General features: G+C 42.5%; 1 protein-coding gene across 1 annotated transcript; it reads right to left on the bottom strand.

Annotated features, from left to right (window-relative positions):
- Window positions 1-4,842: 4,842 nt before the first annotated feature.
- Window positions 4,843-13,708, bottom strand: LOC137298307 (uncharacterized). Its single transcript, XM_067830506.1, has 5 exons — window positions 13,429-13,708; window positions 12,743-12,946; window positions 6,387-6,504; window positions 5,433-5,512; window positions 4,843-5,110 (listed from the first exon to the last, which is right to left on the bottom strand). Exons 1-5 carry the CDS (start codon window positions 13,676-13,678, stop codon window positions 4,920-4,922), a joined length of 843 nt encoding a protein of 280 aa, XP_067686607.1. The 5' UTR covers window positions 13,679-13,708; the 3' UTR covers window positions 4,843-4,919.
- Between the last annotated feature and the right edge of the window lie 1,146 nt (window positions 13,709-14,854).

The raw sequence follows: 14,854 nt of genomic DNA, 5'->3' as shown, positions 1-14,854 counted from the left end.
CAAACAAAACAATAATGCGCATACGTGTCGCCAACTATTAACTATTATGGTGGGGTGGGGGGTGGGGACCTGAAATAAGTAGCGATAAGTAGTGATTTGAAGAATTACAGACATGTAATGTGTGTGACGTGAGGTGCGTGATGTAAGGTAGGTTGTATGTTGATGACATGGTGTGTATCGGGTGTTACAGAAGTTCCAATCGCAGTAGATGTGTAAATACCAGCTGCTGGAGCTTTTGACTTGTGTCGCCATTGTGGTCGTGCTCGTGTGAACAACCATCAATCCGCAGTGTGTACATATCAATGGTAAGTTTTGTACATATTATATACTGCAAGACAAAAGAAACTTCGTAATATTAGAAATGTCAATGGAGTATGTGAACTAATTTGTAGAATATACACCAGAAGTTAAGTTTGAATCGTGGTCGAATAGCCTGTTTAGCCCAATAAAGTATTGAGATTGAGGTTAGATTATTTTGTTTTTGTGGTACGGGAAGATACCATAGCTGTTGTTGCTCAGGAAACAAGTGAACGATTGCCATTCAAGCCGGCAATTTATGCCTGAAAGCATCCACGATTCACATGTATCTCTATTTTAAAGCTGTGTTTGGACTAATTCTTCCCTTTCCAACCTTAATCTCAAACAATACTTTATTGGGCAAAACAGACTATACGACCATGAGCCATGTTTTCCTCAAACCTCACTTCCGGTCTATATATATTTTAAAAATAAATTCATATATTCCATTGATACTTAATACTTATCGCCAGGGAAGGTTATACTGAGAAATTAAACCCATGGAAAGCTCGAAACTGTTCACCTTGAACACTGTTCAGGGAAATGATTAGCAAATTAGGGCATCTCATAGTTAAGCCCCTAAACAAACTCCAATCAGTTAAAATACCAGGTAGGTGAACATCAAAGGAAAAATAAGGTCTGCTTCAAGTGCATAGTTTGAAACCCAAAGGTCTGCTTCGTGTGCACACACCGACAGCACACCTGGCAACTAACTGCATGATGTCCGCCATTAGTTTGCCAATAATGAGCAACAATCAATCAATCAATCAAGGCAGTGGCGGTTAATTCTTTGTAGGAATGGTGTTGTTTTTACACTCGTACTTTATGACAGGGTGTATTCAGTATATGTTGTGTAAATCTACACTCATAAACACTGCCTTTTTGACAAATCCGCTGTGGAAGTATTTAATCAATCAGTGTGTTATCGGTTAATCGTTTGATCGATGTTTGTTTTTGTAACTCAGCTGATAAACCCTCTTGCATCACTTACATGCACATATTACATAACATGCAATACATTTGCCACTACAGACCTTAATTTATAATGTTGAATATTTACTCCAGACAGGAGAAATGTCAAATGGGAACCTATGTCGAGTAATTTTAGTGATGTTACCACTATTTATACCCGTTAAAAATTCATTAACTGACCACCAAGTGAATGATGACAAATAACACGTGTAGGTTTATACCATCAAACGCGAGTAGGGAAGATGTAATCGCATGCAGCCTGAAAACACTTGTGGGCCGAAACTGTTTTGAGGATACCAACGGAACTTCGTTGTTACATAAGAAATGCACATAGGTATTTGCTTGGGTAAATGGGTATAATCAGTTTTTTTACTTAAGAAAATGTCCAGATATCTCTACCAATGGTAAAGTCGTTGTTATTAGTTCAAGATAAATCAACTGTGTGATGTTTTATTATCATAGATAATAAACCAGGGTCGTAGCTACCAAAATTTACGTATGATGTTTGCTATGACAGCTGGGCCAACCCTCAAAATTATGTAAATATAAAGCTTTGCAATCTTTCGGACTTATGTGAAACAAATGGCTTGCTACGTGTATGTAGACATCACATTTTGAAATGACATAATTAAATATCGAGATAAAAACACAGATACATGATCAAATTGGATCAATCACTATACCATCCAGGCGTCAGGAAAAAAACACCTACACTGCTGGGATATTTTGTTACAGTCAGATAAGGAATACCATGGATAGTTTTAAATAACGGCATGTGATGGGCATCCGGCCAACTCACTTTTTAGGGTGAAGAAATTCTGCTAATGTGGACAGGAGCCCAGTCCCTTTGTCCGTCACGGTCGAGGGAGCGGGTGCTGACCCATTTGCTGCTTAGTTTCGTAATTAGACCGTTGGCGAGAAACATTATTCGCTCCGCATCAGTGCCCCTTTAAGCGAGTGTGTGGATGGGTGAGTGAGTGAGTGAGTAAGTTTGGCTTTAAAGAGTTAAATCATTTCGGCTAAACCCATAGGCATGGTGCCCACATATATCCCTTTAAATATCATGACGAGCCGTAAATCGAGCGCTATTTGTTTAATACCAGAGGCTTTGAGTCGGTTCACACGACAAACACTGGCTGCTGAAGATCAGTTCTGAACCCATATCTTTACGATTACATCACTCACAAAATGTATACCGAAAGCCATTAAAAACACAATATAATTTATATAACCGTTATCTATACATAATACTCCATGTAGAACCTGTCTCATCATGACGACGTCTTGGTGGGGTTGACCGAAACGGTAAACGATTGAGACTGGCTTCTTCATGTAAACGCAACTCAGTTATAAGGCAATAGGCCCAAGTGAGTGAGTTTAGTTTTATACCGCACTCAGCAATATCCCAACTACATGGCGGCGGTCTGTAAATAAACGAGTCTGGACCAGAAAATGTATAGCATGACCATCAATCTACGATGGATGCAATTGGGATACAATGTGTCAATCCAGTCAACGAGCGTGACCACAAGTTCCCGTTAGTTCCCTCTTACGACAAGCATTGGTTACCGACATCTTCACGGGTCAGTAGACCAAGAGGTAACGTACATGCAAGATACATTCACAGATTTCCGAAAAATTTTACCTCAAAGACGAGTGATCGATATCTTGAGTAGCCTTCCCACTCCGGCGTGGTCAAGAGTTGAAGTGTTTAATGATACAGAGGAAGTCTGAACCGGTACTCATTGGGACTGAATAATAATCCAGTTTAGACAATGTGCCGGATTGTAGAGCTGATGATAAATGTACAAGTCACGGATGGGACTGTGATTTCATGCCGGTGTTGACAACCTGCCGGATTGTACAGATGCCGATACTGACAGCTTCCACTGTAATTCACATTACGTGTATTGTCAATTCATAATTCACTAATTCACATTCTGTTTCTTCACATAGAATTTTGCCGAATGGTGATTGGCATTTTGAAATATACTTAAAAAACTTAATATGATCGATACAACATTAATGCGTAGTGAATGACTGAGTATGGTTTTACGTCGCTGTTAGCAATGGCAGAGTTCCAGCAATGTCATGGTGAGGGACAGCAGAAATGAGCTTCACACATAGTACGTACCCACGTGTGGAATCGAACCCGCGCTACGAGCGAAATCATTAACCAATACGCTACCCAACCGCTACCAGAATACGTCATAATTTTAGCCGCAATGTGTTTCGTCACATAAATACCTTTCACAGATTCAAGACCATTGGAACCGATAGGTGCAACTAACGGGTTGCATTATAAAGCAACCCTTTAATCAGTGAATGGGGTAATTGCTCTAATGATGCTGCGGGTGGGTGGGTGATGATGGGTATTGCCAAGCAGAGCCTACAGGCTTGTAGCTGCATGTCACGTGACTGTGTTATACAACTTGGCGGAACCATAGAGAGACCAAGAACAGTGGAAGGTCATTCAAGGTGAGAGTGGTCAGCTGATTGACTTGACCAATGGGGATATTATTGTGACTAGAGTGCTGCTTTAGATTTTAGTCTGGAGTTAATAACGTTTGAAAAAGGCCGGTGGGGTAGATATTGCAGCTCTTCGAAATCAATATCTGTCGATATTCTATATCGATATTCTTATCTGGGATCAGTTGTTCTTGACAATAATGATTTGTGTCTAGTGACCTGACCATTCCACCTGATGGAATGGATCTTCAGCCACACTTTCTTTTCAAAAGGTGTCAAACGGGATCAAGTGATAGCGTTAAACTAAAGTGTGGCGTTAAACTACAAATACTCGGTAGTCACCGTGCTTCAACAGTGGGTCTCGGTGTCCCCGGGTTGTCTAGTCCAATTTCAGTCCATCCAGACCGGTTAACGTAAACGAAATATTGCTGACGGCGTTTAACAACATTCGCTCATCAAATTGAAATGTATGCTTCCTTTCTTACAGATCGTTAACTGATAGTGACTACCTGTACCCCATCTGAGTGAGCTTTGTATCTGTCTCAGAATGAAGGTTGCCAGGTATTTACCCATTCGTGGTGTCAGCGTTACTGCTGTACATGAAACTAATCAAGAGGCGAATGCCTGATCTCCCAATCCTATAGTAAATGGGACATGACCCTTGAGAACTCCCATTTCTTTTCTTCCCCAGTCGACTCTCCTTTGAGTGAGTTTAATTTAAAGCCGTTCTTAGCAATATTCCAGCAATATCACAGCGGGGGACACCGTAAATGAGCTTCACACATTGTACCCATATGGGGAATCAAACCTGGGCCTTTGGCGTGAAGATCGAGCACTTTAACCACGAGGCTAACCAACCGGGAATTGAGAATTCCGTTGGTTGGTATTTGTTTTAGTAGGAGACGAACGTACCTCTGGAAACTCATCGAAGTTTTTGTTTTTCATCTTGTGACGTTACGCCCACGTTAATTCAATGTCGATGAAACTCGTTTTAACGATACTACCTCAGACTGACCAGATGAGGTTAATAGTTTAGATAATGGTTATGACCTGATGATGTTCTGGCTGTATTGAAGATGTCATAACGAGAAACAGAACACAGGATAATGATTCATTTTGGTTTATTCATTGTGTAGATGAAATCAATGTCACATTGGAAATACAACAATCGTAGGTCATCCCTAACACTGGAGCTTGTCCATTTCACCGATGTTGACAGTTTGGCTGTTGCCCAGCATCTTGCCGTTGACGTCGGCGCAGAAACAGACAGAACCCGTGCACTGTTTCTTGCTGTAACTGCCTTTGTTGTCACAGAAGAAGAGTTTGCCAATGAGTCCCGTCTTCAAGTAGGCGGCTTTGTCCCGAGCACAGGCTTAAAATAGTAGTGAATAAAGCAACATAATAATTATGTCGAATCTATATTGAGTCTGCATGTTACATTCCTTGCTTATCATTTATTGTGACATGAAACTATGGTGGACTCCAAAGGCGAATCCAGGAATCTTCAAGTGTGTGTGTGCGTGCGTGTGCGCGCGTGTGCGCGCGTGCCTGCAGTTCGAACCCAATACAATTATGGCTTTATTTCGGTTACATGTTTAAAATCAAATCTGGAACACATAAGCAAACCCGGAAACAGGGTTACTGGAAGCCATTTAAAACCCTTCTAATAGGAACATGTGTTGTTCAGTACTTACTGCAGTCCATGTTGTCCGTGCCTGCGGCGTAGTTGGTGAAGTAGCCGAGGTCGTTACCGTCAGAGTCAACACAGTAGCACCTGCAGCAACCAAGTATGTAAAGGTTGTGTATTGACTCAATATCCTAACTGTTTATTGTCGGAGGACAAACACACGTGCTCGGTAAACACGAGACAGAGAAAGATGGTTGCCGGCAGCGCAAGTGTTAACGGGTGAGCAGCTACCATCAACCGAACAGGTCTCGAAGTGTTGAACAAAACACTTAAGACTCTGAAAAGTGAATTTGGCACCTTACGAGAGTGACACCGTTCCCGAAATGAAGTCGGGTGCGTCTGCGTCACTGGACATTCAATATTGTCGAGTTCAACGGCAAAAAGGCAACCCACGCACAAGATGTTGGTCGGTAGGCTTGCTGTTTAACGCCACACTCTACAATATCCCGGCTATATGGCGGCGGTGTGTAAATAATCGAGTGCAGACCAGACAATCCAGTGATCAAGAGCATAAACATCAACCTACGTAACTGAGATACAATGACATGTGTGATCAGCAGCACAAGCATCTGTCGGCGCAGTTGGGAGCCGATGACACGTGTCACCCAAGTCAGTGAGCCTGACTACCCGATCCCGTTATATTACAAACCTGGATTGTTTAAGATCAATTCTCACCCGGATCTTAACAGGTACCCGCAACCACGGCTTTGGTTTTGCTTTGGTTTTCGGAATTTGAACCTATAGTCTTTAGTTTCTGGCGTACACAAGGAACACAACCCTACGAAGGCCATTGAAGTACCACAAGTCGTTGTGTTCCCGCCATTGTTCCAGGATATTTAAAAGAAAATGAGTGAGTGAGTATGGTTTTACGTTGAGTTTAACAATATTCCAGCAATATCACGACGGGGCACACTAAAGTAAATGGAATATATTTCCAGGACAATGGAAGATGAGCACCTACCCAGCTCCTCTGCACTGCTTGGGCTTGTATGTCCCATCAGTCTCGCACTGTGGTTCCGAGGACCCCAATAGGTGCTGCTCCACATCCAGATAATGTTGGTGACGTACAGCACAGGGTCCTGGCGGGTATAACAATTACAAAACACGATAAAGCCACAAAGTCTGAAAAATAAACACGCTCAAAGCAATTTGGAATGTAAATTTTGAGGCGGCGACCAAAACGATACCCGGTCTCTACAACTCTTTACATACTTTGAAGCAACAATGACGACGACGATGATGATGATTATGATGATGGTGGTGGTGACTATGACAAACACACAAACTTACCCCATTTCGAGAAGTAAAACACTCTGAAAATGCATGATCTAACAGACTGGCATCTGACTTTCCACTTTAGGTGCTAGAACATGTTTACAACATATAAGGCTTTTATGAAAACAAAATGTCCCATGCAGTGAGTGAGTGAATTTATTTTTACGCCGCACTCAGCAATATTCCAGCCATATGGCGGCGGTCTGTAAATAATCGAGTCTGGACCAGACAATCCAGTGATCAACAACATGAGCATCGATGTGAGCAATTGGGAGCCGATGGCATGTGTCAACCAAATCAGCGAGCCTGACCACCCGATCCCATTAGTTGCCTCTTACGACAAGCATAGTCTCCTTTTATGGCAAGCATGGGTTGCTGAAGGCCTATTCTACACCGGGACCTTCATGGATTTGTCCGATGCAACCCCCTGATTTGTTGCATATTTCTCCGTGATTAGTTAGGCGAACGCTTGACGGACGCCATAGTTAGTGTATATTGCGACTACATTTACCCTCTCGTACATGGGAATAAGATAACATATCAGAGATCAACTTTGTTGACAAGGTATTCCACTTAGGCTGGTAACAAAATAGCATACTTTACCAGCTTATATTTATCAGTATTTAGGAAACAGCACGATGAGCGAGTCTGATGTGGACGAAAGACGGGAACCGTTCCGGTATTATCGTTATCTCCGAGAACACGAGTATTGTGCGGAAAAAACCAAGAATCTAAATTCATAATCAAAGCGAGCTAATCTGGTATTGACTTACTTGACCAAGGGACGCAACTCTGCCCTACGAATTACCGCACCTTAGACGACCAGACCAACCGTTAGGGGCGATCCACAAACCATTCGTAGCGCCACGTGACGCCGTAACTATACTAACGAACTACACACAATTGTATTGTCTACCTGAAGCTGTCACCGCTGCAGCCAAAGCCAGGACAAGGATTGAGATCTGTGTGGTGGTCATCTTGTAGCTCGCGCCCCAAATAATAATGTGAAGTCTTAAAATGCGCTAATCTCCATGCAAGCATGCTCAAAGCGCTAACTCACTGATCATCATTATTACCCCGGATAACCCAAGCTGCCTGTTAGGCGATAGATGGTTATAGTCACATGACTTTATCTCACCGGGTACCCATTTTCTGCTGGGTGAACAGATGCAATTTTGAACAAACTCACTTGTCTAAGGTTAGACCGGCATTTCGGTATTAATTCAAATACCGTCGTCAAGCAAGAGTAATAACAGTATAAGAATCCAAACCGAAACTTCGCATCACATACAGGAGAAGAAGTTGTTTTAATAATGTATACAGAGGTAAATACATGCTGTCTGCATTTCCCTTCGATCCAAGCAACAAGTACTGAGATGGTGAACTACTGCGGGGCTGAAGGTACAAAGCAGAACATGAAACTGGCAATCTGAGTTTGCACCGGTTTCCGTCCGATCCAGCCATCCGGGAAAAATAGATGCAGTTTGTTTGCAGTCCGCAGATATAGTTACATGTCATGTGTACAAGTGTCACACGTGCCTGTCTGTGTAATTACATAATGTGACAGAGACAGAACTATGTTGTCTGATTTGGGCCATCGCTCTCTTGTCTTAAAGTTTGGAGGCGAGAAAGCGAGAAAGCGAGACGAGAAAGCGATATCGCGAGACGAGCAGGCGATAACACGAGACTAGAAAGCGATAGCACGAGGCGAGAAAGCGATATCATTGTGCGAGAAAGAAACAGAGCAAGGAAGCGAGAAAGCGACAGGGCGAGAAAGCAAGAAAGCGAGAAAGCGATATTACCCACAATTCAGTCCTATCTGGGCATGAATAACTACAAACTGGGGCTTAATCGCCATTCGTAGTTTCTCAATAGTATAAAACGGTTTTCAGTAATGTTCTTGGCATTGTTTGACTTGACGTTTAGAGAAATTTAGCATAGATGTAGACTTCCCTTTGGCATGGTATTTGAATGTGAAATACAGGAAACATTCATTTTGTGAAGTGACTGAAGGAATTACATATTTTATGCCATCACTGAACTGGAATTGTCTAACCAACTTAATGATATCAACCAATTATCATTAGTGGGGAGGGGGTAATGACAAATAAGGCATTGTGATAGCACTAGGGCAACCTAAAACGGTGTATTCAACCACATCCAAACATTCATCCTAAAATAAAATCACTGCAACAACCACATTAACTGAGTGAGATTTGATTTGCGTCGCTCTTAGCAATAATAAAAAATGGAACCATCTATGGTTTTCATGGTTATCAAAAATTACAGCTGCACTTTCTTTGATTTCTTCAAGATGATAAAATCTATTAACTGACGATCTTCACCTTTATGAACCTAAATTGCTCCTACCCAAGGAACGAGGAAGCGCGCTTGACAATAGAGAACCTTAAATTGGTACCTAAATGTAGAAACAGAACCATTCCACAGTCAGTGGTCTTTCAGTCAAAGCTGAAAATATACAGTAAACACTACGCAGTTAAACGCTGGTCTAACAAACCATAGTGAACTTCGAGAGGTTTAGCAGTTTGTGTGCTGAACAGTGGGGACAGTTCCATGGATATGCAGCTTCTTTATTATAATATACTACCGACAAGAAATAAGGGAACTAATGAAATAATAGCGAATTTGAAACTGCTTTAAATATCCACTAAATCAATTTTAGGCGTCAAGTTCAATATCTGGTGTGTCCACCATGTTGGGCAACACATTCACGGCACCTTGATGGCATGCTGTTAATCAATTTCCGGATGGTTGCCCGTGGTATTGCCTCTTGGAGAGCTGCACCAAGCTGGGCCAGGTTGGCGGGTCCTGGGTCCCTGGCGTACACCCTTCGACCAAGTACGTCCCAGAGATGTTCAATTGGGGACAGGTCTGGGGAGTTAGAGGGCAAGTCCAATGTCTGGATACCTTCTTGTCGGAGATAAGTGGAGACAATTCGATGTGGTCTGGCATTATCATCTTGGAATACAAAATTTCGGCCGATAACTCTAGCCAATGGAGCCACAACAGGACGCAATATTTGGTCAACGTATCGCTGACCAGTCATGGCTCCGTTAATGATGACCAAATCTGGTCGTCTGTCATGTGTAATCCCACCCCACACCATGACACTAAAACCTCCATATCGATCATGGTCCAGAATTGCTTCTCTGGCATATCGCTCCCCGCTCCGACGCCAACAACGTTTTCTGCCATATGTGAATCGTAGGCAAAACCTTGACTCATCAGAGAACATGGTGTAACGCCAGTGGCGCATAGCCCGTCCCTGATGTTGCCTAGCCCATGCCAATCTTTAGCGCTTATGGTGAGCTGAAAGGGTGACACCCTTAAAAGGCCGTCTTGCTTTCAGACGAGCTTGATAGAGTCGGTTTTTAACGGTTGAGGTTGAAATGCGTCTTCCAGTGAGTGTGCGGAATTCTCTATTGATGGCAGGGGCCGATTTAAACCCATCGCGTAGAGCAATTAACGTAATGAGACGATCCTGTCGTGGTGTCGTTGATTTTGGTCTACCACGCCCAGGTCTCGTTGCAACCCCACTCGTTTGACGGTACTTATCCCACAGGCGTGAAAGTACACTTTTTGATTTACCCATCTGCCGGGCACCTTCACATAATGATGTCCCCCCTCTATCATCCCCACAATTCTCCATTTTGTTGCTTCACCGAGATACTGCCTCGGAGACATTTCTGTCAGTAAGTGTCAATCTCTATTGCATTAGTGATTGCGACTTCTCCAGTACATTACCGGAGTTAACTTCTGTATGCACGTGTAGCACGTGCTGGGCATGCATTATGCGAAATTCCATTGTCATTGGATGTTGCGTTTGGGAGATACGCCACGATAACGGACCCTGTCACAGTCAAAGTCATCTACATTCAATTTCTTGGTTCCCTTATTTTCTGTCGGTAGTATATAAGCAACGTTTTGGTGTGGACACTGTTATCAAGCACGTGATGTACAATACAGCGGGAAACGCTTAAGTGAGTGAGATTCGATCGATTTATGTCGCTCTTAGCAATAATCCAACAAACTGGAACCATTAGCAATGATGCATTGTAAATAACAACTCTTTGCTCTGTACCACGTTTATCTGCTATCATTCATATCATCACTTAGAGCAGTTTCAATGTTGTTTATATATCGAAAGTTTATGTGTAAAACATTCCGTTTGCCATATCTGACAGCGTCGTAACTTATAAATATACTCTGTTTTACCTATCTCTGTATACATGTATTATATGTTTATATATCAAAGGGCACAGCTGCTCGTGGTCGCGTAGCATTTGATACGCCTGATGAAAGAAATAATAATATACGCTGTAACATCTTGTTCCACAAATACAAAGCCTTGAAATTTAGATCTTTCGCTCTGTCTCTTTCTCGCTTCCTTGCTCCATCGCTTTCTCCCACAATGATATCGCTTTCTCGTCTCGTGTTATCGTTTTCTCGTCTCGCGATATCGCTTTCTCGCCTCCAAAATTTAAGACGAGAAGCGATGGCCCAAATCAGCCACCATAGTTAAGTTCAAACTGCATCTGGTCAGTGATTGAAGTTGTGTACTGCATGTTGTCATTGGCATACAGGCAGGCAGACACAGGTGTCAATAACATAGACATTGAGTTCTGTGTTTCTATGTTTCCACAAACATATCTTAAAACATTTCAGTTTTTAAGATGAGAAATTTTAGCAATGAAATTAGTAGTTCTAATGCTACACTTTCTTGAAAACTTGGTTTGTAAATCTGCATGTATGGAACCAGTGTTTATGTATTACAGCAGACCCCAGATGGTCATAATCACTGTTCTCCAACTTCAACCGTAGCGACACTCTGTGCACGCATCACTTGCCATGTTTGTACGAGTCGCCTTCCCGGATCAAGGTTCCACTACACTATATCAACATCACATGCTCCCCGAGCGAGGACCGTACGGACAGAGGCCTGTGACAGCTGTGATTGGATGAAATAGTGTAAGATGTTTATGTGTTTTAAAAGCACATCCACCCTGTTATTAAAACTGACCACAATTTTAAGCATTTAGTGCTGTCATTTTTATCACCATGGGTTATGCTTATGTGTGTACATATATTTTGAAGTAGGTGACATTTGGTACGGAGATGGGGTTGATGTGTTCCGCTTCCTGTGCTTGGAAAATACGGTGGACAAGTTGGCCACAACTTGTAGGTTAGAGGCCAGACTGTGCCCATGTGTACATGGAATGGCTGTTGATAGCCTGTATGATTTTTAAGAAAATATAAGGTTACTATAGAAGTCTATGGGAAAACATTTGGTGTCGTGTAACCTCAAACCGTGCGAACCTAATCCCTGCGCATGTGCTATGGTGGAAGCGCAGCACAGCTGGTGAAACCACCTTTCCCCCGCAACACTATGGGAAATTTAGTGAATCGTTTGAACTGCGATTTCGCGGGGTTTTTTTATTGCGTTATTTTTCAATTTTGGAAGTTCAATTTGCACTTTGGATAATTGGTTTCTGTAAGTCCATGCTGATAGGTACCAGAATCTGCAAAGTTGTGTTTTGCGTTGCATGTGAACTTAAATGAAAAAATTCGTTATCCTTAGCAAAGTGGATAGAGCGTCAGCCAAGAGATCAGGTCAGTGGTTCTAGCCCAGGTTGATTCATACCCGTCGCGGTTACTTGTTGTTTCCCTGCCTTGACGCTCGGGACCAAAGAGATAAGGGCCGATTGGTTCGGCCAGTGTACACTGTCTCAGCGGAGGCACCATGTTAACCTGCGGATTAACAATATGGCTAGGCAGTATGATACTGGCTAGCACTTCCTAGAACAAACACACCATCCTATTTCCACTGTGTTCTGACCTTCAGTGTTCTAGAAAGATCCGCTTTGCTGCTTCACTGCTTTTGGTTACATCCCAGTAATATATCGGGGAACACCAGAAATGTACCTACTTTATTTTAGTATGTGGGGAATCGAAGTCGGGTCTTCGGCGTGACGAGCGAACGCCTTAACCACTAGGCTATCAGTCTGTCTTGGCGGTACTTACCATCACATTTTGGCTCTTCACCCTCGACTGCTGCCCAGTAGCCTGTATAATCATTTGCAGACCGAGTGCATGTGATGTTAGTGGAGCCTCTCAGTGGAATTGACATGGGGCACTTGAGCTTACAGGTCTGACCCTCCGTGAACGGCCCTTTACAAGCCACCTCCAATAATTTATCAGACAAAACGGGGTATGGGCAGTAGATTGCTATAATAGACGAAAAATAATATGATATAAACGTGTCCTTCATGACATGAAAGAATTGACATGACATTATGGAATAGTACTTGAATCACTTAAAAGAAACTTGCTTCAGAAACTTATAAATTGATTTTCGCTTGTCTAGTACACAACAATATTTCAGCTATATTGCGGAAGTCTGTAAGTATTAGAGTCTGAACCAGACAACCCCCTGATCAACATCTTGAGCATCCATTTAAGCTGTGGGATACGATGACATGTGTGAAACACCGAGACTGACCACCCGATAACATCAGTCGTCCCTTAAAATAACCACCTGCTGCTGTAGATCGAGTATAATCCGAACCCTCAACAGTCAAAGTCTTAGATACAATACTCAAACGAAGACCTGGTAAGCTCTTATTAATAATAATCATTAATCATTTTTAAATCCCTAGTCTAATCTACATATCTTGCTGGACACATTTGAAGTATTTTGTTGTACTTACGTATTTCAGGCATTCCTGCCCACTTCCGGAAAAGATACTTGACGCGTTCCTCAATACGATTGTTAAGTGCACGTTTGAATTTCTCAATTTCCTGTGCGTGTTTCGCTTGAATTTCGCCTATCCTCCTGGCATTAACTGTCATCATTTTCTCAAGAATCACTTGAGAAACTTTTCGGCGTGCAAGGCCACCGGACAGTAAGAGGGTTATCACGGCAAGACACAAAAGAGGACCACTGACGTGAAGCCCCATGGTAACAACCAGTACTGTTTCTGTCCAACAACCTATGTTTCCCAGGGCTGAAACAGAGTCGCTTATATAGGTTGATGAAAATGACCGTATCTGATCCGGATGCTCATGAGTCTAAAATGTAATGACTGTCGTCTTCGGTGACATCAGCAACATTACACTGGTAAGATAAGAGCAGATAAGTGGGGGTGAGACCCGGCTTATGATGAGGGTCACTGATGCAATCCACACATGATTATGGGGTCGGTGGGGTAGCCCAGTGGTTAAAGCGTTCTCTCGTCACGCCGAAGATCAGGGTTCGATTCCCCCACATGGGTTCAATGTATGAGGTCTATTTTTGGGGTCCCCCAGTGCGATATTGCTGGAATAATGGTAAAAGCGGCGTAAAGCCAAACTCGCTCACATAATTATATGAAGGAAGATGCCATGATATGCTCTGAGAGAACCTGGAGTGTCTTGATCACACTGGTGGACACGGTTTGCTCTTAGTGGTGTTATGAAGTAAACTGTGGCAGAAATTACTGCAATCATTCTTGGATAGTTAATATGTTCTACATAAGTTATTTATATGTTTCTTAAGACATAGTTGACCATTAGTTGTAGCTGTCTTTCAATAATGTGAAGATCTTGGTTAGAACCCATGCTTATCGTATGGGGCGACGAACGGAATCGGGTAGTCAGGCTTGCTGACTTGGTGGACACTTGTTAGTTTATCACGAATGCGAAGATCTATGTTGATGATGTTGATCACTGGATTGTCTAGTCCAGACATCATTATTTACAGAGTGCGGAGCTAAAGAACAAACAAAACAATAATGCGCATACGTGTCGCCAACTATTAACTATTATGGTGGGGTGGGGGGTGGGGACCTGAAATAAGTAGCGATAAGTAGTGATTTGAAGAATTACAGACATGTAATGTGTGTGACGTCAGGTGCGTGATGTAAGGTAGGTTGTATGTTGATGACATGGTGTGTATCGGGTGTTACAGAAGTTCCAATCGCAGTAGATGTGTAAATACCAGCTGCTGGAGCTTTTGACTTGTGTCGCCATTGTGGTCGTGCTCGTGTGAACAACCATCAATCCGCAGTGTGTACATATCAATGGTAAGTTTTGTACATATTATATACTGCAAGACAAAAGAAACTTCGTAATATTAGAAATGTCAATGGAGTATGT

The sequence above is a fragment of the Haliotis asinina genome, chromosome 10, assembly GCF_037392515.1.
Source record: "Haliotis asinina isolate JCU_RB_2024 chromosome 10, JCU_Hal_asi_v2, whole genome shotgun sequence".
Lineage (NCBI taxonomy): Eukaryota > Metazoa > Mollusca > Gastropoda > Lepetellida > Haliotidae > Haliotis > Haliotis asinina.
This window is presented reverse-complemented; position numbering and strand designations above follow the sequence as displayed.

Coding starts and splice junctions, on each gene's coding strand:
- LOC137298307 (XM_067830506.1), bottom strand. CDS start 13,678: ATGGGGCTTCACGTCAGTGGTCCTCTTTTGTGTCTTGCCGTGATAACC. Junction 12,947..13,428: donor GGCAGGAATGCCTGAAATAC/GTAAGTACAACA, acceptor CGTCTATTATAG/CAATCTACTGCCCATACCCC. Junction 6,505..12,742: donor TGAAGAGCCAAAATGTGATG/GTAAGTACCGCC, acceptor TATACCCGCCAG/GACCCTGTGCTGTACGTCAC.